Source organism: Staurois parvus, unplaced genomic scaffold, assembly GCF_062004578.1.
Source record: "Staurois parvus isolate SC_StPar_1 unplaced genomic scaffold, SC_StPar_1.0 ptg002019l, whole genome shotgun sequence".
NCBI lineage: Eukaryota > Metazoa > Chordata > Amphibia > Anura > Ranidae > Staurois > Staurois parvus.
The window spans coordinates 218,069-242,417 of NW_028319815.1; the positions used below are offsets into that span (position 1 = coordinate 218,069).

Consider the following 24,349-nt stretch of genomic DNA (forward strand, 5'->3'; position numbering starts at 1 on the left):
ATATAAACTGCTAAATACCCTCTCATATCAGCAGTATAGAGCAGTCTTGTGACTTCTATCAGTGTCCAGCAGAGCACTGGTTAAAGCTTGTAGGAGGAGTTTTCTTTCTGCTCTTGGAGGCTGAAAAACCCCTGACCTCTGTCTGACCAGTGCTGATCACAAGCACTCTCCCAAGAAAAAAAAAAAACCTCTCTAGCAACACACACTAAACTGAGCATGTGCAGGAGGCTATGGGTTCAGTCTGTCTTATCAGGAGATAAGGTGTGGACATTTGAACAAGAGGAGGGGCAGAGAAAACAGGACCAAATAGCATTTTTACATAATGCAGAGGATTAACCCCTTAGATTCCACAGTGACTTTAACCTGCTTTACTGCATCTACAGACTGATTGTACTGAGGGGGGTTCAGTGACACTTTAACACCCCCACTGGCCAGATGCACATCCACATCAGCTGTTGTATACTGCAAACATAGCCAAATATTATCCACTTCAGCTCCGGAAAGGTTGTACCCCCTTCATGACCAGGCCATTTTTTTACTATTCAGCACTGCGCTATTTTAAGTGGCAATTGCTCGGTCATGCAACGCTGTACCCCAAAAGAAGTTTATACCAATATTTTCACGCACTTAAGAGCTTTATTTTGGTGGTATTTGATCACCACTGGGTTTTTTTTTTAATATTTTATTATATAAACGAAAAAAAAATACAGAAAATTAAAAAAAAAAAAAATACAGAAAATTAAAAAAAAAAAAATACAGAAAATTAAAAAAAAACAAAAAAACTTTTTTTTACTTTCTGCTATAATATACAAACAATTTAAAAAAAAAATCTAATTTCTTCAAAAATTTTAACCAAAGTGTATTCTGCTACATGTTTTTGGTAAAAAAAAGAAATCCCAATTTTTGTTTGCGTGAAAGTTTTAGCGTCTACAAACTATGGTATATATACTGTAATTTTTATTCATTTTTTAAATTATACTAGTGGCCAGGGGCGGACTGACCATTTGGAAACATGGGGCCCGGGGTCAGTAGGGGGTCCCATGAGATGCCCCTGGTTCCTTTTTCATAGGCTTTTTTAAGTTTGGGCAAGGACACAGGGGCCCCATGATCCCCTATTGCCTGGGGGCCCCGTGAGTTGTCAGTCCACCCCTGCTAGTGGCAGTGATCAGTGACTTGTAGTGGGACTGTGATAGTGTGGCGGGAAATCCAACGCTGACACTTTGTGGGAACTAACTGCCACGGACATCACCAATGACATTAGTATAGTGGTCACTGCACTAATGACACTGGCTGGGAGGGGGTTTATATCTAGGGGCAATCAAGGGGTTACTTGTGTGCCTATCAATATTTAACCCCTTGGCGCCAGCGCCTCCCGGCCCTTTAAGGGCCTCAGAAGCTAGGAGGCGGGGCGGGGTTTTACGGACATGTGACTGCTGTGAGTCGCTGTCACATGATCGGGAAAGGTCCCAATCGAAAGAGGAGATCGGGACCTTTCCGTGATCACCGGACGTGTGCTGAAGCTTTATTTTTCAAGTGGCTTCTGAGTGGGTGAGGCACCCCTGAGAGCTGCTTTCGTTGTCGGAGTTCTGTGGGGGACATCATCATTTTATCATCCCAGGAGGGGACACATGCGTTTGGAGGGGACACATGCGTTTGGAGGGGACACATGCGTTTGGAGGGGACACATGCGTTTGGAGGGGACACATGCGTTTGCTGACCTCCGTGTAACTTTCAGGTCATCACCATAAGGTGAGCAGCTCGGTGTGATATGGGAGAGGAGCGCACCACCGGAGGATTGTTTTGCTCAGGAGACGAGTGTTTCTGCACGAATTGCACATGGGATTTTATCGAGTGCTTACAGGGATTGCACAGCGATCAGTGTATGCTCACTCGGGGGGGGGGAGGGGGTACAGACGATTATTGTACCATGATTTTGGACTTTATATTCACACCAAATATATTGATTGCACAATATAGGATTGATTGTGTTTTGTATATTTGGATTGACAGCTCTACACCAGTGGTGTCCAAACTGTGGCCTGGGAGCCGAATGCCGCCCTTTGAGCAATATTTCATCCTGTGACACCAACAAAGGGGCACAATTCCTCCCAATGACACCAACGATAAGGCACCGTTCCTCCCAGTGACACTAACAATGAGACACCGTTCCTCCCAAAGATACCAACAATGAAACACCGTTCCTCCTAGTGACACCAACAACGAGGCACCGTTACTCCCACTGACACCAACAAAGGGGCACAATTCCTTTCAATGATACCACTTATGAGGCAACATTTCTCCCACTGATATCAAGGAAGGGGCCTTATTCATTCCACTGTCACCAACGATGGGGCACGGTTCCACTCAGTGACACCAACGATGGGGCATGGTTCCTCTCAGTGACACCAATGATGGGGCACGGTTCCTCTCAGTGACACCAACGATGGGGCACGGTTCTTCTCAGTGACACCAACGATGGGGCACGGTTCCTCTCAGTGACACCAACGATGGGGCACGGTTCCTTCCAGTGACCCCAACAATGGGGCACGGTTCCTTCCAGTGACCCCAACAATGGGGCACGGTTCCTTCCAGTGACCCCAACAATGGGGCACGGTTCCTTCCAGTGACCCCAACAATGGGGCACGGTTCCTTCCAGTGACACAAACAATGGAGCACGGTTCCTCTCAGTGACACCAATGATGGGGCACGGTTCCTCTCAGTGACACCAACAATGGGGCACGGTTCCTCTCAGTGACACCAACAATGGGGCACGGTTCCTCTCAGTGACACCAACAATGGGGCACGGTTCCTCTCAGTGACACCAACAATGGGGCACGGTTCCTTCCAGTGACACCAACAATGGGGCACGGTTCCTTCCAGTGACACCAACAATGGTGTCACTGGAAGGAACCGTGTGTGACACCAACAATGGGGCACGGTTCCTTCCATTGACACCAACAATGGGATACAGTTCATCCCAATGACCCCAACAATGGGGCAAAGCTCCTCCCAATGAAACTAACAATGGGGCACGGTTCCTTCCAGTGACACCAACAATGATGCACAGTTCATATCAGTGACACCAATGATGGGGCACAGTTCATTCCAGTGACACCAATAACGGGGCATGATCCTTCCCACCCAATGACACCAACGATGAGCCACAACTCCTCTCACACCAAAGATGGGGCATTGTTTACTCCCTCTCTCGGACAAGAATCTCACCCCGTGGGGTCAAAATGATCACAAGAACAGTGAGCAAAAATCCCAGGACCACACGGGGGGACCTAGTGAATGACCTGCAGAGAGCTGGGACCAACGTAACAAAGGCTACCATCAGTAACACACTACGCCGCCAGGGACTCAGATCCTGCAGTGCCAGACGTGTCCCCCTGCTTAAGCCAGTACATGTCCGGGCCGTCTGAAGTTTGCTAGAGAGCATTTGGATGATCCAGAAGAGGATTGGGAGAATGTCATATGGTCAGATGAAACCAAAATAGAACTGTTTGGTAGAAACACAACTCGTCTTGTTTGGAGGAGAGAGAATGCTGAGTTGCATCCAAAGAACACCATACCTACTGTGAAGCATGGGGGTGGCAACATCATGCTTTGGGGCTGTTTCTCCGCAAAGGGACCAGGACGACCGATCCATGTACAGGACAGAATGAATGGGGCCATGTATCGTGAGATTTTGAGTGCAAACCTCCTTCCATCAGCAAGGGCATTGAAGATGAAACGTTGCTGGGTCTTCCAACATGACAATGATCCCAAACATACCACCCGGGCAATGAAGGAGTGGCTTCGTAAGAAGCGTTTCAAGGTCCTGGAGTGGCCTACCCAGTCTCCAGATCTCAACCCCATAGAAAACCTTTGGAGGGAGTTGAAAGTCCGTGTTGCCCAGCGACAGCCCCAAAACATCACTGCTCTAGAGGAGATCTGCATGGAGGATGGGCCAACATACCAGCAACAGTGTGTGCCAACCTTGTGAGGACTTCCAGGAAACGTCTGACCTCTGTCATTGCCAACAAAGGATATATAACAAAGTATTGACATAAACTTTTCATATTCACCAAATACTTATTTTCCACCATAATTTGCAAATAAATTCTTTCCAGATCAGCCAATGTGATTGTCTGGATTTGTTTTCTCATTTTGTCTCTCATAGTTGAGGTCTCCCTATGATGCCAATTACAGGCCTCTCTCATCTTTGTAAGTGGGAGAACTTGCACAATTGGTGGGGACTAAATACTTTTTTGCCCCACTGTATGTAAAGCGCTGCGTACATTGATGGCGATATATAAGTACCTGAAATAAATAAATGATAATATGAACTTCACTTCGTAAAAATTATCTTTTAAATCTGACATAAATTAAAGCGAAGCGGTTCTTCACAGCAGCCAATCAGATGAACTGGTTGAAGGGAAGTACCACCCTAATACCGTAGGCTTCTATATCCAGCCCCAAGACATTTCTGCAACTTTTTTTAAAAGCAGAGGCCCTAGAGAATAAATTGGTGGTTTTTACATTTTTTTATGCCACACAGTATTTGCGCACCAATTTTTCAAAAGCAACTTTTGGGGAAAAATGCACTTTTTTTAATCTATTCTAAAAAAAAACACAATACATAACCAATTTTTTTTTTTTACCACTTCCATACCGGGCACTTTTACCCCCTTCCTGCCCAGGCCAATTTTCAGGTTTTTCGCGCTCTTACACTTTGAATGACAAATGCGCAGTCATGCCACACTGTACCCAAACTAAAATTTTATAATTTTCTTCACACAACTAGAGCTTTCTTTTGGTGGTATTTAATCACCGCTGGGGTTTTTATTTTTAGCTAAATGAACAAAAAAAGACCAAAAATTTTGGAAAAAAAAAAACCATGTATTTCTTTGTTTATGTTATAAAACTTTGCAAATAAATAATTGTTCTTCATAAATTTAGGCCGAGATGTATTCTGCTACATTTCTGTGGTGAAAATAACCCAAATCAGTATTTAATAATTTAGTTTGTAGGAAAGTTATAGAGTTCACAAACTATGGTATAGATCTGAAAACTGATCCATCCTGAAGTACTGACGGCCAATCTAATTTCTTGAGGTCCAAGAATGTCAGAACAGTACAGATATCCCCCAAATGTCAGGAGAGTACAGATATCCCCCAAATCTCAGGACAGTACAGATATCCCCCCAAATATCAGGACAGTACAGATATCCCCCCAAATGTCAGGAGAGTACAGATATCCCCCAAATGTCAGGAGAGTACAGATATCCCCCCAAATGTCAGGACGGTACAGATATCCCCCCAAATGTCAGGACAGTACAGATATCCCCCCAAATGTCAGGACGGTACAGATATCCCCCCAAATGTCAGGACGGTACAGATACCCCCCAAATGTCAGGACGGTACAGATACCCCCCAAATGTCAGGACAGTACAGATATCCCCCAAATGTCAGGATAGTATAGATATCCCCCAAATGTCAGGACAGTACAGATATCCCCCAAATGTCAGGACAGTACAGATATCCCCCAAATGTCAGGACGGTACAGATATCCCCCCAAATGTCAGAACAGTACAGATATCCCCCAAATGTCAGAACAGTACAGATATCCCCCCAAATGTCAGGACGGTACAGATATCCCCCCAAATGTCAGGACGGTACAGATACCCCCCAAATGTCAGGACGGTACAGATACCCCCCAAATGTCAGGACGGTACAGATACCCCCCAAATGTCAGGACAGTACAGATATCCCCCAAATGTCAGGATAGTATAGATATCCCCCAAATGTCAGGACAGTACAGATATCCCCCAAATGTCAGGACGGTACAGATATCCCCCCAAATGTCAGAACAGTACAGATATCCCCCAAATGTCAGAACAGTACAGATATCCCCCAAATGTCAGAACAGGACAGATATCCCCCAAATGATAGAACAGGAAGCCATTCATGGTCTGGACTATGATATCTGCTTTCCACTATAAGTGGCCCCCTTAAACTTCACTTCACAATATTAAAAATAAAAAAAACCACAATCCAACAACAATGCCGTCCTTGAAGCAGTAAAACAAAACTGAAGCAAAACTATCTGCAAAAATGCCATTTAAACTGCATGTATTGTAAATGTGAAATTCTAATGTTCCTTAAAAGGTTTAAGGTGCTCACCATTCTTCATTTCCACATTAGACCACACGTTGGCATTTAAAGCCTGGACTATTCGGGTAACACCGGTGGATTCTGGGAAATCATCTACAGCGAGAAAGAATAAAAGAATGAACAATTCCTGAAACTTCTCAAATTAAGTTAAATTTCCTTTCCAAGTGTTGATTACCATCTTCATCTGGCAGCTCCTCCGGGTTCAGCTCCACCAGCTCAAACCCATGTTGGATACACCACTCCTGCGCCGTCTGCCGGCTCACACCTGCAATATGAACGCAGTATCACTGTACAAGAGGTAGAGAGGAAAAGTTGGAACAAATAAAGCTGCAACAGCCAGTCAGCCAATTTGGTAGCCCAAATCAAACAGTAGAATACCTCTAAATCAGGGGTGTCAAACTGGCGGCCCTCCAGCTTTTGCAAAGTCCCATCATGCCTCTACCTTTGTAAGTCATGCTTATAGCTGTCAATCTTGCAATGTGTCATGGGACTTGTAGTTTGGCAACAGCTGGAGGGCCACCAGTTTGACACCCGTGCTCTAAATGAAGGGTAATGGTGCATGAACACAGCGAAAGCAAAAAAAATAGTACAGACCAAAGGGTCCACCTCTACCATAGAAGCTGTAGCCTCTATTTGTCAGCCTCAGGGCATAAAACCCCTTAACTTGCAGTCCAGTTATCTTTCCCTTGTGGACCTCAACAAAATGTCGGGCCAGTGGGGTATCTGCATTCTGCCTAATACTGCTGTGTTCACCAATTCTCACCCGGAGTTGCTTCTTAGTTTTCCCTACAAAGATTTTTTACATGGGCACTCTATGACATACAGCACTCTTGTTGTTCCACAGTTTATAAATGGTCTGATTCAATATTCAGCATTTTGGTCTGAACTGGTGAACACTCCAGTACGCTCCATGTATTTACATACACTGCAGTGGCCACATGGACAAATCAAACCTGGCTAGGGTTGAAAATTAGTCTCCATTTTCCTCTTTGACAGGCCTGTCCTACCATAGCTGGTGCAAACCCCCTGCTGGCTGAATGTGTGAGGTGCGTTTGAAGGTGGTATATGGAAGGTGGAGTGTGGAAGGTGGTGTGTGGAAGGTGGTGTGTGGAAGGTGGAGCGTGGAAGGTGGAGCGTGGAAGGTGGAGCGTGGAAGGTGGAGCGTGGAAGGTGGAGCGTGGAAGGTGGAGCGTGGAAGGTGGAGCGTGGAAGGTGGAGCGTGGAAGGTGGTGCGTGGAAGGTGGTGCGTGGAAGGTGGTGCGTGGAAGGTGGTGCGTGGAAGGTGGTGCGTGGAAGGTGGTGCGTGGAAGGTGGAGCGTGGAAGGTGGAGCGTGGAAGGTGGAGCGTGGAAGGTGGAGCGTGGAAGGAGGTGCATGGAAGGTGGTGCATGGAAGGTGGTGCATGGAAGGTGGTGCATGGAAGGTGGTGCATGGAAGGTGGTGCATGGAAGGTGGTGCATGGAAGGTGGTGTATGGAAAGCGCCCGAGTGACAATGTTGACAAACCTTGTTTTTAAATGGTGTCTGGAGGATGCTTAGACTTGGCTCATTAAGTATATGTACATTTTTTGATATTCAATTTACCAATAAAATGTCATTTCCTATTATACCGCAGAAGGTCCTTTTCAAAGCTTCTTTGGTGGTGGCCCCTTTGGTCTACCATAGTTTTTGTTTTTGATAGTTGTGTATAGCCTTAAAAAGGACCCCATCTTAATTATGATGTGACAGTACTAGGAGTGGAAAATACGGTCTGAAACTGAAGCAATTATTGAAGCTCTTAGTTTTAAGAGAGAGTTGACATGAACACAGCGGTCTGCTGATTACACCCGGCCACAGCCAGCATTTTACACTCATTTTATAAATAGCAGTTTCCAGTCAAAACTTGCATAGGGATCTTGGAGTGCCCCCTCTTGGCAGATCAGGACCTTACATCCTTTGCAGTGCAGCGAATACTGTGCCTTCTTTAAACAATGTACAAGTTCCTTGAAGGTACTACTGATTTTCTACTACTATGTGAATAGCACATAATAGTAGTGTGAAGGTAGTAATGAAACCTACTACTATTACACCTACTGCTACTACTACTACTACTACGAATCCTACGTCTACTACTACTACTACTACAGTCCTCCACCTACTACTACAACTCCTCCACAACCTACAGCTACTACTACTACTATAGTCCTCCACCTACTACTACTACTCCACCTACGAAACCTATTGCTACTATTACTACTAGTCCTCCACCTACTACCACACCTATCACTACTTTCACTAGTCCTCCCTCCACCTACTACTACGAAACCTACGGCTACTAATACTACTAGTCCTCCGCCTACTACACCTATCACTATTACCACTACTACTCCTACTACTATTCCACCTACTATTACTACTACTGCTACTCCACCTCCTGCTACTACTACTACTACTACTATTCCACCTACTATTACTACTACTGCTACTCCACCTCCTGCTACTACTACAAATACTCCACCTCCTGCTACTACTACTACTCCACCTACTGTTATTACTATTACTCCACCTCCTGCTACTACTATTCCACCTACTGCTACTACTACTTTTCCATCTACTACTACAATTCCACCTACTACTACTATTTCACCTACTGCTACTACTACTTTTCCATCTTCTACTACTATTCCACCTACTGCTGCTACTACTACTTACTACTACTCCACCTACCGCTGCTACTACTACTCCACCTATTGCTACTCCTACTACTCCCCCTACTGCTACTCCACCTACTCCTGCTACTATTTCTCCACCTACTGCTACTTACTACTACTACACCTACTGCTACTTACTACTACTCCACCTACTGCTACTACTACTACTCCACCTACTACTACGCCACTTATTGCTACTATTACTGCTCCTCCACATACTACTGCTACTACTCCTAATAAAAAAAAGTGAATAGTGAGTGCCAAAAGAAACAAAGGAAGCAGCTTGCACAATGTGGCAAACCATCTGCTCTCACAATACAAACATATAAATAAATGGTGCAGCGCTACAATTATTATTATTATATCGAGTTTATAAAGCGCCAAAGGGTTTGCTCAGCGCTGTACAATAGAGGGGGGGACAATACATAAAACATTACAGTAACAACAAACAGCACACGAGGGGTAAGAGGGCCCTACTCTTTCGAGCTTACAATCTAGGAGGGAGGGGGTAGTGGTACAGGAGGAAATGGCTGTGGGGGATGGAGTGGTAGGAGGAGGGAAGGGCAGCGGCAGTTAGGTGAGGGTGGGGTAGGCTTCCCTGAAGAGGTGGATTTTCAGGGAGCGCCTGAAGGTGGGGAGGGAAGGTGACAGTCTGATGGATTGGGGTAGCGAGTTCCAGAGGATGGGGGAAGACCTGGAGAAGTCTTGCAGTCGTGCGTGGGAGGAGGAGACCAGGGAGCAAGATAGAAGGAGGTCCTGTGAAGAGCGAAGGGTACGGGTAGGGTGGTACCTGGGAATCAGGTCGGTGAGGTAGTTAGGGGCAGTGTTGTGAATGGCCTTATAGGTCAGAGTTCGTAGTTTGAATTTAATGCGTTGGGCGATGGGGAGCCAGTGGAGGGAGAGGCAGAGGGGGGTGGCAGAGGTGGAGCGGCTGGTGAGGTGGATGAGTCTGGCCGCTGAGTTCAGGATGGTCTGAAGCGGGGAGAGTTTGCACTGGGGTAGGCCGGTGAGGAGGGAGTTGCAGTAGTCAAGGCGTGAGATAATCAGGGAGTGTACGAGTAGTTTGGTGGTGTCTGGGGTAAGGAAGGAGCGTATTTTGGCGATGTTGCGGAGGTGGAGCCTGCATGTGTTTGTAAGTGATTTGACATGAGGTTGAAAGGAAAGGTTTGAGTCCAGAATGACGCCAAGGACCTTGGCTTGCGGGGCGGGATTGATGGTGGTGTTGTTGGTAGTGATGGAAAGGATGGGGGGGGGGGGGGGGGGCGCGGGGAGGTTGAAAGACGAGAAGCTCGGTTTTGGAGAGGTTGAGCTTGAGGAAATGGAGCGACATCCAGTCAGAGATGTCGTTTAGGAGGTGAGTGATGCGGGCGGAGAATGTGGGGGTGAGGTGAGGGGTGGATAGGTAGATTTGAGTATCATCAGCGTAGAGGTGGTAATTGAAGCCGTGGGAGTGTATGAGTTTGCCAAGGGAGGAGGTGTAGATGGAGAAGAGAAGGGGTCCAAGGACAGAGCCCTGGGGGACCCCAACAGAGAGGGGGAGTGAGGAGGAGGTGGCACCGTTGTAGGAAACGCTGAAGGAGCGTTGGGATAGGTAGGACGAGAACCAAGAGAGAGCAGTGTCTCTGATGCCAAAGGAGAGTAGTTTATTAAGGAGGAGGGGGTGGTCGACTATGTCAAAGGCCGCAGAGAGGTCTAGGAAAAGGAGGACAGAGTAGTCGCCTTTGGCTTTGGCGGTTAGTAGGTCGTTGGTGATTTTGAGGAGGGCAGTTTCGGTGGAGTGTAGGGGATGGAAGCCGGACTGAAGTGGATCAAGGAGGTTGCTGTCAGTTAGGTGGGCGCTTAGGCGATCGTAGACCAAGCGCTCAAGGAGCTTAGAGGTGAGTGGTTTTCACAATAATGAAATTGGTATGAATATGCTACCAAACAATGTAATAGTGAAATAGATGACCAATATAAAATGTCCAATATATGAATATAATCCACTGTGATATGGTCCAAAAAACCTGTAATCAAATGGTGACCAAAAATGACTGTGCCGTCTGTGATACTCCTCCACCACTATGCACTCACCAGAAGCAAAATGCAAGCCAGTATTGGATGAAAATAACTCCTTGAAACCCATCTGTCTACTTCCTAGTACCAGTCACTGATCCATCCAGGGGTGGAATCCCTCCTAAAGGGAGAGCTCACAAACAGAGCCCGGAGACAGCACAATACAGTGTAGTATGTTTATTAAAACTAACAGCAACCACGGGGAGTATAACACAAGCCAGGAATAAAATCACTTACAAAAATGGCCGCCGGACCATCGCATGGACTCGGTGGCGTGACGTCAGCACGTAGGCTCTTCCCCGACACGTTTCGTGCACACACACGTTCTCAAAGGGATCCGCCCAGTAAACAAACTACACTATATTGCGCTGTCTCCGGGCTCTGTTTGTGAGCTCTTCCTTTAGGAGTGATTCCACCCCTGGATGGATCGGTGACTGGTCTTTATTTGTTTATAGCACAAAAAATAAAAAAAATCAGACGTAATCAAATACCACCGAAAGAAAGCTCCATTTGTGGGAAAAAAGGACATCAATTTAATTTGGGTGCAGCGTTGCATGACCGCACAATTGTCAGTGAAAGTAACACAGCACCGCATCGCAAAAAATGGCCTGGTCAGGAAGGGGGGGGGGGGAATCCTCTGGAGGGCAAGTGGTTAACGTGCCGCAATCGTAAACGCCTGCCAGCGCATTTTTGAAACGTCACCATAGACTTGAATGGGAGACGTTGAAAGGCTTCAAACTCCTCCTGACTCCACATGAGGCTTCAGTTTTGAAGTGGCGCAATGCTAATGCTTCATGTCTTGATAATGTGAACAGCTCTGTGCGCTGTCCATAGTATCATTTGCAGAGGCGTTTGAGGAGCGTTAAAAATGCCCCTCAAACGCCCGCTTTCAATGCCAGTGTAAACTAGGCCTTAGGCTTACAAATAGGCAGTAAGGAATGATAATGGAGGAAGAAGCAGTGGTGAATTTGTGTCTACAGATATTGGACCAGAGGACTACCTTGAAGGTGAGGTATGAAGAGTGGAGATGAGGTTATACACAGAGAAAGGCTTCCATTTGTCGGCATGTGTGATGGGAGTCACTTTGGGTGGGGGGCCCATGGAACACAGCTCACTTTGGAGAGGTGGGGAGACCCCCGTGTCAGCTCCCCATATCCCTCTTATGTGTAAGTCACCCTGTGCCTGTTAGGGGTACAGGGTGATCTGTCCTAATATTGGGGTGGGGGGTTGTTGATTGTTTAATGCCATGTGGTTGCATCCCATTGTTCTATTGTGTGTCTTGCTTGGGAGCAAACTATTATGAGATAGTATGTGTTTGTGTATTAGCTTAGTGGGGGGGGGGGGGGTGTCTCCAGCAGCCCTCCCTCCTGATGGGACTGTCTGCTGGTGTGAAGTTTGAATGCCTGTGTGTCTCTTGTTGCTAAGTATAGATTGCCCTGCCCTGTGTCATTATGCAGGGAGGGGGGATTGCCCCCTGAGTGTATAAAAAGTCAGTTCAAGTTTCAAATAAATAGTTCCATGTTCAGACAGACTGGTGTCCTCTGGTCTTGTATGGTCAGCTGTGGTGTCTGTGGTCGGTGTTCAGACGGGGAAGCGGTTTTATAACGGAAGTACCCAAGCACAGTCTGGGGCCGGTTCCGTTACAGCATGCCTGGACCTAAGTGGGAAGATGTATGAAGGTGTCAGGTGATGAGTCTTACCAGTATCAGAAGCCCGGTCACACACCAAGATCATGACATCTAGCATCCAATCTTCCAGTAATGGGAGCCATGGAGACACCTTCTCAAGACCAGATTTCTGTCAGGAAATACAGAATAGTTAAGACACCAAAAGAAGAACTCCATTCAAATGGCTGCAGTTCTGTTGAGCCATTTTTATGACTCATATACAGTGAGGAACAGAAGTATTTGAACCCCCTGCGATTTTGCAAGTTCTCCCACTTCTCCATCATGGAGGGTCTGACATTCACATTGTAGGGGCATTCCCACTCTGAGAGACAGAATTCAGGAAATCCCATTGTATGATTTGTAAAGAATGTATTTTTCTCGCACTGCTGAACAGAAGTATTTGAACCCCTGAGGAGATCCGTGTTAATATTTGCTACAGAAGCCTTTGTCTGCAATTACAGAGGTCAGACGTTTCCTGTAGTTCCTGACCAGGTTTGCACTGCAACAGGGATTTTGGCCCCCTCCTCCACACAGATCTCCTCTAGATCTGTCAGGTTTCGGGGCTGTCGCTGAGCAACACGGAGTTTCATCTCCCTCCAAAGATGTTCTATTGGATTTAGGTCTGGAGACTGGCTAGGCCACTCCAGAACCTGGATTTGCTTCTTACGGAGCCACTCCTTGGTTCTCCTGGCTGTGTGCTTCGGGTCGTTGTCATGTTGGAAGACCCAGCCACGACCCATCTTCAATGCTCTGAGGGAAGGAGGTTGTTGCTCAAAATCTCACAATAAATGGCCCCATTCATCCTCTCCTTAACCACTTGCCTACGGGGGACTTATACCCCCTTCTTTACCAGGCCAATTTTCAGCTTTCAGCGCTGTCGCACTTTAACAATTGCGCGGTTATGCAAGACTGTACCCATATGAAATTTTTATCATTTTTTTCTCACAAATAGAGCTTTCTTTTGGTGGCATTTACTCGCCGCGGGTGTTTTACTTTTTGCGCTATAAACAAAAAAAAGTCTTTGTTTCTATTATAAAATTTTGCAAACAGGTAATTTTTCTCCTTCACTGATGTGCGTTGATGAGGCAGCACTGATGGGCACTGATAGGCAGCACTGATGGGCACTGATAGGCAGCACTGAAGGGCACTGATAGGTGGCACTGATAAGCAGCACTAATGAGGTGGCATGGATAGGCGGCACTGATAGGTGGCACTGCTAGGTATTGACTGGCGGCACTGTTAGGCATTGACTGACGCAACTGCTGGGCATTGACTGGCAGCACTGGTGGGTGGCACTGCTGGGCACAGGTGGGTGGCACTGGTGGTTGCACTGCTGGGCACAAGTGGGCGGAACTGGTGGGTGGCACTGCTGGGCACCGATCAGGGCACTGATCATCAGTGCCCTGATGATTGGTGCCGATCCCTGCTCTAACAACTGCCGATTCTCGGCAGTACTTTCCTCACGATCTGACATCGTGAGGAAACTGCAGCCGAGAACCGGCAATTGCATTTCCCTGTGATCAGCGTGCAATTGGACACGGCTGATCACGTGGTAAAAGGCCGCTGTGATTGGCCTTTTACCACATCACGTGATCAGCTGTGTCCGTAGGACACAGCGATCACGGAGATCACCGGGCGCGCGCCCCTGGGGACGCGCGCCCCTGGGGACGCGCAGGAGAGCGCGTTCTGGGAGGATGTCATATGACGCCCTCCCAGAACTGGCCGGCCGCAGTGTAGCCGTCATTCGGCTATCTGCGGTCGGCAAGTAGTTAATACAGTGCAGTCTTCCTGTCCCCTTCGCAGAAAAGCACCCCGCAAAGCATGATGTTACCTCCCCCATGCTTCACAGTAGGGATGGTGTTCTTGGGATGCAACTCATTCTTCTTTTTCCTCCAAACACGACGAGTGAAGTTTAGACAAAAAAGTTCTACTTTGGTCTCATCTGACCACATGACTTTCTCCAATGCCTCCTCTGGATCATCCAGATGGTCATTGGTAAACTTCAGATGGGCCTGGACATGTGATGACTTGAGCAGGGGAACCTTCCGTGCAATGCATGATTTGAAACCATGGCGGCGTAGTGTTCTACCGACAGTGACCTTTGAAACTGTGGTCCCAGCTCTCTTCATGTCATTGACCAGCTCCTCCCTTGTAGTTCTGGGCTGATTCCTCACCAGTGAAAACCCACGAGGTGAGATCTTGCATGGAGCCCCAGTCCATCTTTAGGCCCCTTCCATTTTTTTAACAATTGCTCCAAGAGTTGATCTATTTTCACCAAACTGCTTGGCAATTGCCCCGTAGTCCTTTCCAGCCTTGTGGAGGTCCACAATTTTGTCTCTGGTGTCTTTTGACAGCTCTTTGGTCTTGCCCATGGTAGTAGTTGGCATTTGACTGACTGTGGGTTGGACAGGTGTCTTTAAAGAGCTCAGACAGGTGCTACTAAGTTAGATGAGTGGAGTAGAGGTGGACTTTTTAAAGGCGCAGTAACAGGTCTTTGAGAGCCAGAATTCTTGGTGTTTCTCAGGTGTTCAAATACTTCTGTTCAGCCGTGCGAGACAAATACATTCTTTAATAATCATACAATGGGATTTCCTGAATTCTGTCTCTCAGAGTGGGAATGCCCCTACAATGTGAATTTCAGACCCTCCATGATTTCTAAGTGGGAGAACTTGCAAAATCGCAGGGGGTTCAAATACTTCTGTTCCTCACTGTATCCTTTCTACAAAGCACAGCCAGGATGGTGACACCCCAATCGCTACTGAATTTTTCTGGGTCACATGACTGCTCTCTCAAATATGAAAATGCATGACTGCACTGCTAAGGTCCTTGTCATCTCCTCCGCTGTTTAGTCGGCTTTTTCAACCTTTTTAACAAGAAGGAACCCTTGAAATAATTTTCTGGTCTTGGAACCCCTGCTAGTAATTGCTGAATTTAAAGCGTTTGTAAAAGTTCAGAATGTTTTTTTCAACAAACATGTCATAATTACCTGCTCTGTGTAATGGTTTTGCACACAGCAGCCTCAATCCTACTCTTCTCGGTGCTCCCGGCTCCTCTCCCTTTCTGAGTGCCCCCAGAGCAAGCTGCATTCTCTGGGGGCACTTATGTGTGCTTGCTGCCGAGCCTCCTCTGTGTGTCTATGAGACGCACAGAGTGCAGCTCAGCCCCCTCCTCACTAGCGGTGACTGACAGCAATGGCTCAGCCAATGAGAAGGGAGAGACCCGGGAGAGCTTCTGCTCTCATGCACATCGCCAGATTGGGATCAGGCTCAGGTAAGTATAAGAAGTTAAAGCAACTGAAAATGCATGTAGAGTGAACTGGCACTTAAAGCGGAGTTCCACCCAAAAGGGGAAGGTCCGCTTTAAAGATTGGTCCCCCGCTCCCCATTAATGATTGGCACCTTTGGGAAGCAGGGGAGGGAATGGGTACACAAATTTGACAGGTACCCGCTCCCACTTCCGTTGCGATCGCCTAGGCAATCGGAAACGGAAGCTGTCATCCTATCCTCCCTCCCCAAAGTCTTGTGGGACATGTGACAGGTCCCAGAAGACTACGGGGCCATTCAGGAAGCGCAGCGCTTCTCACGCATGAGCAGTGGGCACCTGGCTGTGAAGCCGCAAGCCGTCACAGCCGGGAGCCCATACTGAAGATGCTGGCGCCTGGAATACAGGACAGCCGGTGAAACGGGCTGCCGCGGGGGGGCAACGCGGGATCATGGGACAGGTAAGTGGCTGTTTTTTTAAAAGTCAGCAGCTACAGTTTTTGTAGCTGCTGACTTTTATTTTTTTACAGAGTGAGTGGAACTCCGCTTTACGGATCTGTCATATGAATTGCTTTGCACAGAATATTTGATTTAAATTGTTTTGTGTGTAACATTTATGTGCACTTTTTTTATATCTTTTGATACTGGCATAGAGAATATATAGCGTTTTAGATTTTATTTGAGCACAGTAGCACTTTTTGAACACTGTGTTGGTCCATTGAGGGCCAGTTCACACTACATGTGTTTCAGTTGCTTTTTTTCTGCATCCAAAACACACAGAAAGTAGGTGATATGGCTGTCAGTGTCACAGTTCACATCAGTGCTTGCAGTTCCAGTTGCAGAAAAAAACAGAGCTTTACTGGAACGCAGTAAAATGCATAAAAAATGCACATGTCCCTATTAAAATTGAAAAAAAAGAGGGGAAAAAAGAAAAGAAAAAAAAACTGAAACGTGTCAAAAACGTGTCAAAAATGTGCATGCAAAAGCGTATCCGCATCTGGACTGTGTTTCTATAATGTGAACCACAGCCCTTAAAGTGGAGCTCCACCCAAAAGGGGAAGTTCCGCTTTAAGCCTTTGTTCGCGGCTCCCCATTAAGGATTGGCACCCTTGGGGAACGGGTACCCGAATTTGACAGGTACCCGCTCTCACTTCCTCTGCGATCACCTAGGCGATCGGAAGCGGAAGTTGTCCTCCTACCCTCCCTCCCCATATTCTTCTGGGACACGTGACAGGTCCCAGAAGACCACGGGGCCATTCACAAAGTGCAGTGGGTACCCGGCTGTGAAGCTGCAAGCTGTCACAGCCGGGTGCCCACACTGAAGATGCTGGCACCAAGGAGAGAAGACGGCCGGTGAAACCAGCAGTGGTGAGGACACCGCTGGACCGAGCGACAGGTAAGTGGCTGTATTTTAAAAGTCAGCAGCTACAGTTTCTGTAGTTTAAAGAGACAGCGCAGCCATTGTGGAGTAGAGGAGGTATAGAGGTGGCAGCAGTCTTTATATGCCTCTTCGTTTTTGTGACACAGAGCGTGGATTTGTTCTATTTTACATTGGGAAGAATCCCCAGATAGCTAAAAAGATCATAGATGTCAGTGTCAACTTATCTCAGAGGCAGACATTGCTCACTGCTCCAGGAACCCCTAGAAACTTGAGGGGAACCCTAGACTTCCTCAGAACTCTGGTTAAGCATGGCTGGCCTAAACACTTCTTCCCCCTGCTCCCAGTGCCTGAAAGCATGACACATTGGCAATAATGGGCAATGCAATTGAGTCTAACTGGCTTGCAGCACACACCTTGCCACGCTCAGCTGTACAAAAGACTACAGGAACATAACTACTGAATGTCAAATCACATACATGTACGTCATTTAGCTTTAAAGCGGAGCTCCACCCAGAAGGGGAAGTTCCGCTTTAAGGACTGCTCCCCCGCTCCCCATTAAGGATTGGCACCCTTGGGGAGCGGATACCCGAACTTGACAGGTACCCGCTCCCACTTCCGGTCCGATCGCCTAGGCGATCGGAAGGTGTCCTCCCTCTCCTTGTAGTCTTTTGGGACACGTGACAGGTCCCCGAAGACTACAGGACCATTCATGAAGTGCAGCGCTACTCGCGCATGCGCAGTGGGTACCTGGCTGTGAAGCCACAAGCTGCCCACACTGAAGATGCTGGCCTCCTGGAATCCAGGACGGCCGGTGAAACGGGCTGCGTGGGACACACCGCGGGATCGAGGGACAGGTAAGTGTCTGTTTTTTAAAAGTCAGCAGCTACAGTTTTTGTAGCTGCTGACTTTTATTTTTTGACAGGGTGAGTGGAATTCCACTTTCAGTGGTCGTACCGGGGTAATGCCTGCAGCTACAAGCATCTTCCGGGGTTCTGTTTTTTTGTTTTTTTTCGCCCGCGGTCATCTTTTATGTAAAAGCCCGCTGGTACCTCTTGAGGCTCCCGTTCCAGCAGCGAGCCCATAATGAAAGTCGTTGGTTCCGCTGGCTTACCGCAGAGATCATCAAGGACCAGAAGGACCCTGATGATCTCTATGGTATAGGAAACCGGAAGCGACAAGCATTTTCGTTACTTCCAGTTTCCCGGATGTAAACAGCGCCATTTTTAAATTGGTAAAGCATCTCATCACACCAGTCTTGGTGTGATCAGATTCATGTAAGGGTAGAGGAGACCTCTGGGATCTAATAGACCCCAGATCTCTCCACAAGGGATATTTACGTTAAAAAGTGATAAAAAAAAAATTGTAATAATAAAAAAAGCATAAAAAACAAACAACACTAAGAAAAAGTTAAGCACCCCCGTGCCCACGCGCAAAGGTCGAACACATGCATTGGTCCTGCACACATACGTAAACGGCGATTGCACCACACATGCAAGGTATGGTATCACCGCGAACATCAGAGCGAGAGCAATAATTCGAGCACCGGTCCTCCTCTGTAACGGCTTTTAAAGCGTCACCTGTGGCAAAGTAGTTTGTTGCCATTCCATGATCGTGCACAATTTTAAAATTTATTTACCCTAGGTTGACATATATGCAGCTGTGCGGGCCGCGTTTTGCGTGGGCACGAGATCCCATTCAGTCGAATGGACTCCTGTGCCCCGTGACACGCAGGGAAGAAGTCCCTGCACTTCTTCTGAAACCGCAGCCCGCACGGAAACCTCAGTTTCCAGTACAGTTGCGTTTTCCAGTGTGGGCGGCATGCCATTAGAACTAATGGCAACCGCCAGCGGGTCCGCATTCTTCTGTGCGGGTGGTGCAGCTGCACAGATTTTCGTGCCGATCCACAGCCGCACCACCCGCACAGATGTAAACCTAGTCTTACTCGGAGTAATCTTTTATATTTTACCAAAAAGAAGTATTATAATGTGTTTGTTTGCATTAAAATGTATTAAAGTGTATTTGTTCCAAAAAATATATGTTCGAAAAACCACTGTGCAAATATCATGTGACATAAAAAAAAAATTTGCAAAACCCACCATTTTATTCTCTAGGGAAATCTCCCTGCACCAATCCCATGCTGTCACAGAAGGAAAAGATGGGGTTTGTAAATCCCCGCGGCTTTCTCTCCTTTCTCTCTCTGATAGTACGGGCTAGAGGGCTTTTGATTGGTCAGCACCGCCATGTTAACCTTAGAGTTAAGGTTAGGTTAGGGTTAGGAATAGGGAATTAGGGATTGGATTTAAGGTTGGGGTTAATATTTTATTTGTCTTATTATTCTTTTTTTTTTTGCTAGGGTTAGGGTGTTAATAATATTTATAATAGTACTAATACTAATAATAACAACAATAATAAATAATAACTGAAAAAATAAATACTGTATTTTTCGCTCCATAAGACGCACTTTTTTCCCCCCAAAAAGAGGGGGAAATGTCAGTGCGTCTTATGGAGTGAATATGAAGTGGCCGGTCTATTTCCGCCGCCATGTCAGAATACGGGCCGGCCGCTCAGCTGTTCTCTGCGGTAGGAACTCACCTGTTCCTCGGTCCAGCGCTGTAGTCTTCCCGCGCCGGCATCTGTGACAGCCGGATGCCCACTGCGCATGCGCGAGAAGCGCTGCGCTTTGTGAATAGTCCGGTGTCTTCTGGGACACATGACAGGTCCCAAAAGACGCTGGGCTATTCACAAAGTGCAGCGCGTCTCGCGCATGCGCAGTGGGCACCCGGCTGTCAAAGTCGGGTGCCCACAGTATAGGAAGGAGAACTCCACGGAAGTGGGAGTGGGTACCTGTCAAATTCAGGTACCCGCTCCCCCTCCCTCCCTAAAGGTCCGCAGTGTCTGGTCATGCCCTGTACTGTCTACAGTCTCTGGTCATCTCCTGTACCGTGTCCGCAGTCTCTGGTCATCTCCTGTACCGTGTCCGCAGTCTCTGGTCATCCCCTGTTCCGTGTCCGCAGTCTCTGGTCATCCTCTGTTCTGTGTCCGCAGTCTCTGGTCATCTCCCGTACTGTGTCCGCAGTCTCTGGTCATCTCCCGTACTGTGTCCGCAGTCTCTGGTCATCTCCCGTACTGTGTCCGCAGTCTCTGGTCATCTCCCGTACTGTGTCCGCAGTGTCTGGTCATCTCCCGTACTGTGTCCGCAGTGTCTGGTCATCTCCCGTACTGTGTCCGCAGTCTCTGGTCATCTCCCGTACTGTGTCCGCAGTGTCTGGTCATTTCCCGTACTGTGTCCGCAGTCTCTGGTCATCTCCCGTACTGTGTCCGCAGTCTCTGGTCATCTCCCGTACTGTGTCCGCAGTCTCTGGTCATCTCCCGTACTGTGTCCGCAGTCTCTGGTCATCTCCCGTACTGTGTCCGCAGTCTCTGGTCATCTCCCGTACTGTGTCCGCAGTCTCTGGTCATCTCCCGTACTGTGTCCGCAGTCTCTGGTCATCTCCCGTACTGTGTCCGCAGTCTCTGGTCATCTCCCGTACTGTGTCCGCAGTCTCTGGTCATCTCCCGTACTGTGTCCGCAGTCTCTGGTCATCTCCCGTACTGTGTCCGCAGTCTCTGGTCATCTCCCGTACTGCGTCCGCAGTCTCTGGTCATCTCCCGTACTGCGTCCGCAGTCTCTGGCCATCTCCCGTACTGCGTCCGCAGTCTCTGGCCATCTCCCGTACTGTGTCCGCAGTCTCTGGCCATCTCCCGTACTGTGTCCGCAGTCTCTGGTCATCTCCCGTACTGTGTCCGCAGTCTCTGGTCATCTCCCGTACTGTGTCCGCAGTCTCTGGTCATCTCCCGTACTGTGTCCGCAGTCTCTGGTCATCTCCCGTACTGTGTCCGCAGTCTCTGGTCATCTCCCGTACTGTGTCCGCAGTCTCTGGTCATCTCCCGTACTGTGTCCGCAGTCTCTGGTCATCTCCCGTACTGTGTCCGCAGTCTCTGGTCACTTTCTGTACTATGTCTGCAGTCCATTGGTTCAGAATATTTTTTTTCTTGTTTTTCTCCTCTAAAACCTAGGCGCGTCTTATGGAGCGAAAAATACGGTAGATAAACACCCTAACACACAATAAAAATAATGTATTATTATGATTATTATTAATAATAATCAATTTTTTTTGGTCAGGTTTGGGGGTTTTATTTTATTATTAATAATAATTATTTAACCCCTAGACGCCAAGCGCACATAAATATGCGGCCTCTCAGCATCTGGGCCTTGACACTCAGCGGCTGCATATTGGCATACCATTTGAAAATACATATGCGCGCCCTACGAACTCACAGAAAGGTCCCAATCACCCCTTGCGATCGGGAACTTTTCCGATCATGTGACTGGCGTGCCAGCGAAACACGGCGGTCACATGACTCTAAAACCCCGCCCCGGCTTCTGAAACTCTTAAAGGGCCGGGAAGCGCCGGCGCAAAGGGGTTAATATATATTTTTAGGATTAGGGGGTTAAGGTTAGGAGTTATTTATTTATTATTGCATATTATTAATTTATTTGACATTTATTTATTAATTTATTATTACCATATTTTATTTTTTTTTTGCATTTTTTCATTTGAGCAGAAGATCCCGCAAAAACGTGCGTTCCCATTAATTTCTATGGGAATAAAAACACGCCAGAAACAAGCAAAATCTGCCCAATTTGAGCTACAAAAAAAAGCTCCAGAACTTGTTTGAGCTTCAGGCGACTTTGAGTGGAAATGAGAACCATCTCCATTGAGAAGAATTGATTTTTGCTCCTCAAGTGTTTTGGAGCTTCGAGCTACAAGACGCTCAGGTGTGAATGCGGCCCTAGAAGTAGGGTGGGAGCAGTTTAATCTAGACTTCCACTTTACCTTCTGAATCACTGGAATGAGGAGGTGAGTATTTCTGTGAGTTTATTTCCACTTTAATTGGAGAATCCCAATATGAAAGACTATGGGGGTTATTTACTAGAACTAGAGAGTGCAAAATCTGGTAAAACATACAAAACATAGAAACCAATCAGCTTCCAAAGCTTTATTGAACAAGCTGAAGTTAGAAGCTGATTGGCTTCCATGCACCGCTGCACCAGATTCTGAGAGCTCCAGTTTTAGTGAATCTCCCCTCTATATCAGACTGCCATTTTAATTTGGTCCTGTACATACAGTGAAGGAAATAATTATTTGCTCCCCTGCTGATTTTGAATGTTCGCCCACTCACAAAGAAATGATCGGTCTAAAAATCGAATGTTCGGTGTATTGTAACACTGAGAGACAGAATAGCAACAAAAAATTCAAATGAAATGCATGTCTAACAAATGATGACTGATCTGCATGTTCATGAGGGAAATAAGTATTTGATCCCCTATCATTCAGCAGGATTTCTGGCTACCAGGTGTCTTTCATACAGGGAACAAGCTGAGATTAGAAGCAGTCTCTTAAAGGGAGTGCTGCTAATCTCATTGTGTTACCTGTATAAAAGACACCTGTCCACAGGAGCAATCAAACCATCAGATTCCAAACTCTCCACCATGGCAAAGACCAAAGAGCTGTCCAAGGATGTCAGGGACAAGATTGTAGACCTACACAAGGCTGGACTGGGCTACCAAACTATGGCCAAGCAGCTTGGTGAGAAGGTGACAACAGTTGGTGCAATCATTCGCAAATGGAAGAAACACAAAACAACTGTCAGCCCTCCTAGGTCTGGTGCACCATGCAAGATCTCACCTCGTGGAGTGTCAATGATCATGAGAACAGTGAGGAATCATCCCAGAACTACACGTGAGGATCTTGTCAATGATCTCCAGGCAGCTGGGACCACAGTCACCAAGAAAACAATTGGTAACACACTACGCCGACAAGGACTGAAATCCTGCAGTGCCCGCAAGGTCCCTCTGCTCAAGAAAGCACATGTCCAGGCCCGTCTGAAGGTTTGCCACTGAACATCTGAAGGGGACAGGACAACTGCACCGCATCAAAAGGATGATGGATGGGGCAATGTACCATCAAATCTTGGGTGAGAACCTTCTTCCGTCAGCCACGGCATTGGAAATGGGTGGTGGATGGGTGTTCCAGAATGACAATGACCCAAAACACACGGCCAAGGCAACAAAGGAGTGGCTCAAGAAGAAGCACATTAAGGTCCTGGAGTGGCCTAGCCAGGCTCCAGACCTTAATCCGACTGAAAATCTGTGGAGGGAGCTGTTGCCAAACGTCAGCCACCAAACCTGAATGACTTGGAGAGGATCTGCCAAGAGGAGTGGGCCAAAATCCCTCCTGGGATGTGTGCAAACCTGGGGGCCAACTCCAGGAAACATCTGACCTCTGATTGCCAACAAGGGATTTGCCACCAAGTACTAAGTCATGTTTTGTGAAGGGGATCAAATCCTTATTTCCCTCATGAACATGCAGATCAGTCATCATTTGTTAGACGCATTTCTGCTGAATTTTTTTGTTGCTATTCTGTCTCTCAGTGTTAGAATACACCGAACGTTCGATTTTTAGACCGATCATTTCTTTGTGAGTGGGCAAACATTCAAAATAAGCAAGGGAGCAAATACGCATTTCCTTCACTGTATTTGTATCTTAAACCCACCATAAACACTCACCACTGTGCTGTCAAAGTAGACGACGAAGGCCTGGACGGACTCAGCTACCCGAGCAGTCACCTGGGCTGTGCTGGGTACTATGCAGATATTTACAAGGGCTGTGTAGTACTTGTTGTCTATCCTCCAGGGGTACTGCCGAACACCCTCCGTCTCCTGTACAATCGTAGGAAGCTGGTCTGTGCCGATGATTTCTTCAAGAAAAAAAAAAAAAAAAAAAAAAACAAACATATGTATTACTTGAACAAAAAAGGTCTAGCATTCTCTCATTATTATTATTATACAGTATTTATATAGCGCCAAAGGGTTCGCTCAGCGCTGTACATTATAGTGGGGGACAGAACATGAGACAAGACAGTAACAATACAATACACGAGGGGTTCGAGGGCCCTGCTCTTTCGAGCTTACAATCTAGGAGGGAGGGGATAGTGGTACAGGAGGAAATGGCTGTGGGGGATGGAGTGGTGGGAGGAGTGGAGGAGGTTAGTTGTTAGGTGAGGTCGGGTGTTAGGTGAGGTTGGGGTAGGCTTCCCTGA

General features: G+C 47.2%; 1 protein-coding gene across 1 annotated transcript in view; it reads right to left on the bottom strand.

Annotated features, from left to right (window-relative positions):
* The window catches only part of AAGAB (alpha and gamma adaptin binding protein), a 66,055-nt gene that overhangs the window by 20,769 nt on the left and 20,937 nt on the right, over positions 1 to 24,349 (bottom strand). The window contains exons 2-5 of the mRNA XM_089664740.1: positions 23,817 to 24,007; positions 12,599 to 12,695; positions 6,334 to 6,423; positions 6,168 to 6,251 (exon numbers count right to left, since the gene is read on the bottom strand). Coding sequence (XP_089520866.1) covers positions 6,168 to 6,251; positions 6,334 to 6,423; positions 12,599 to 12,695; positions 23,817 to 24,007 — 462 coding nt within the window. The remainder of the gene's footprint in view (positions 1 to 6,167; positions 6,252 to 6,333; positions 6,424 to 12,598; positions 12,696 to 23,816; positions 24,008 to 24,349) is intronic.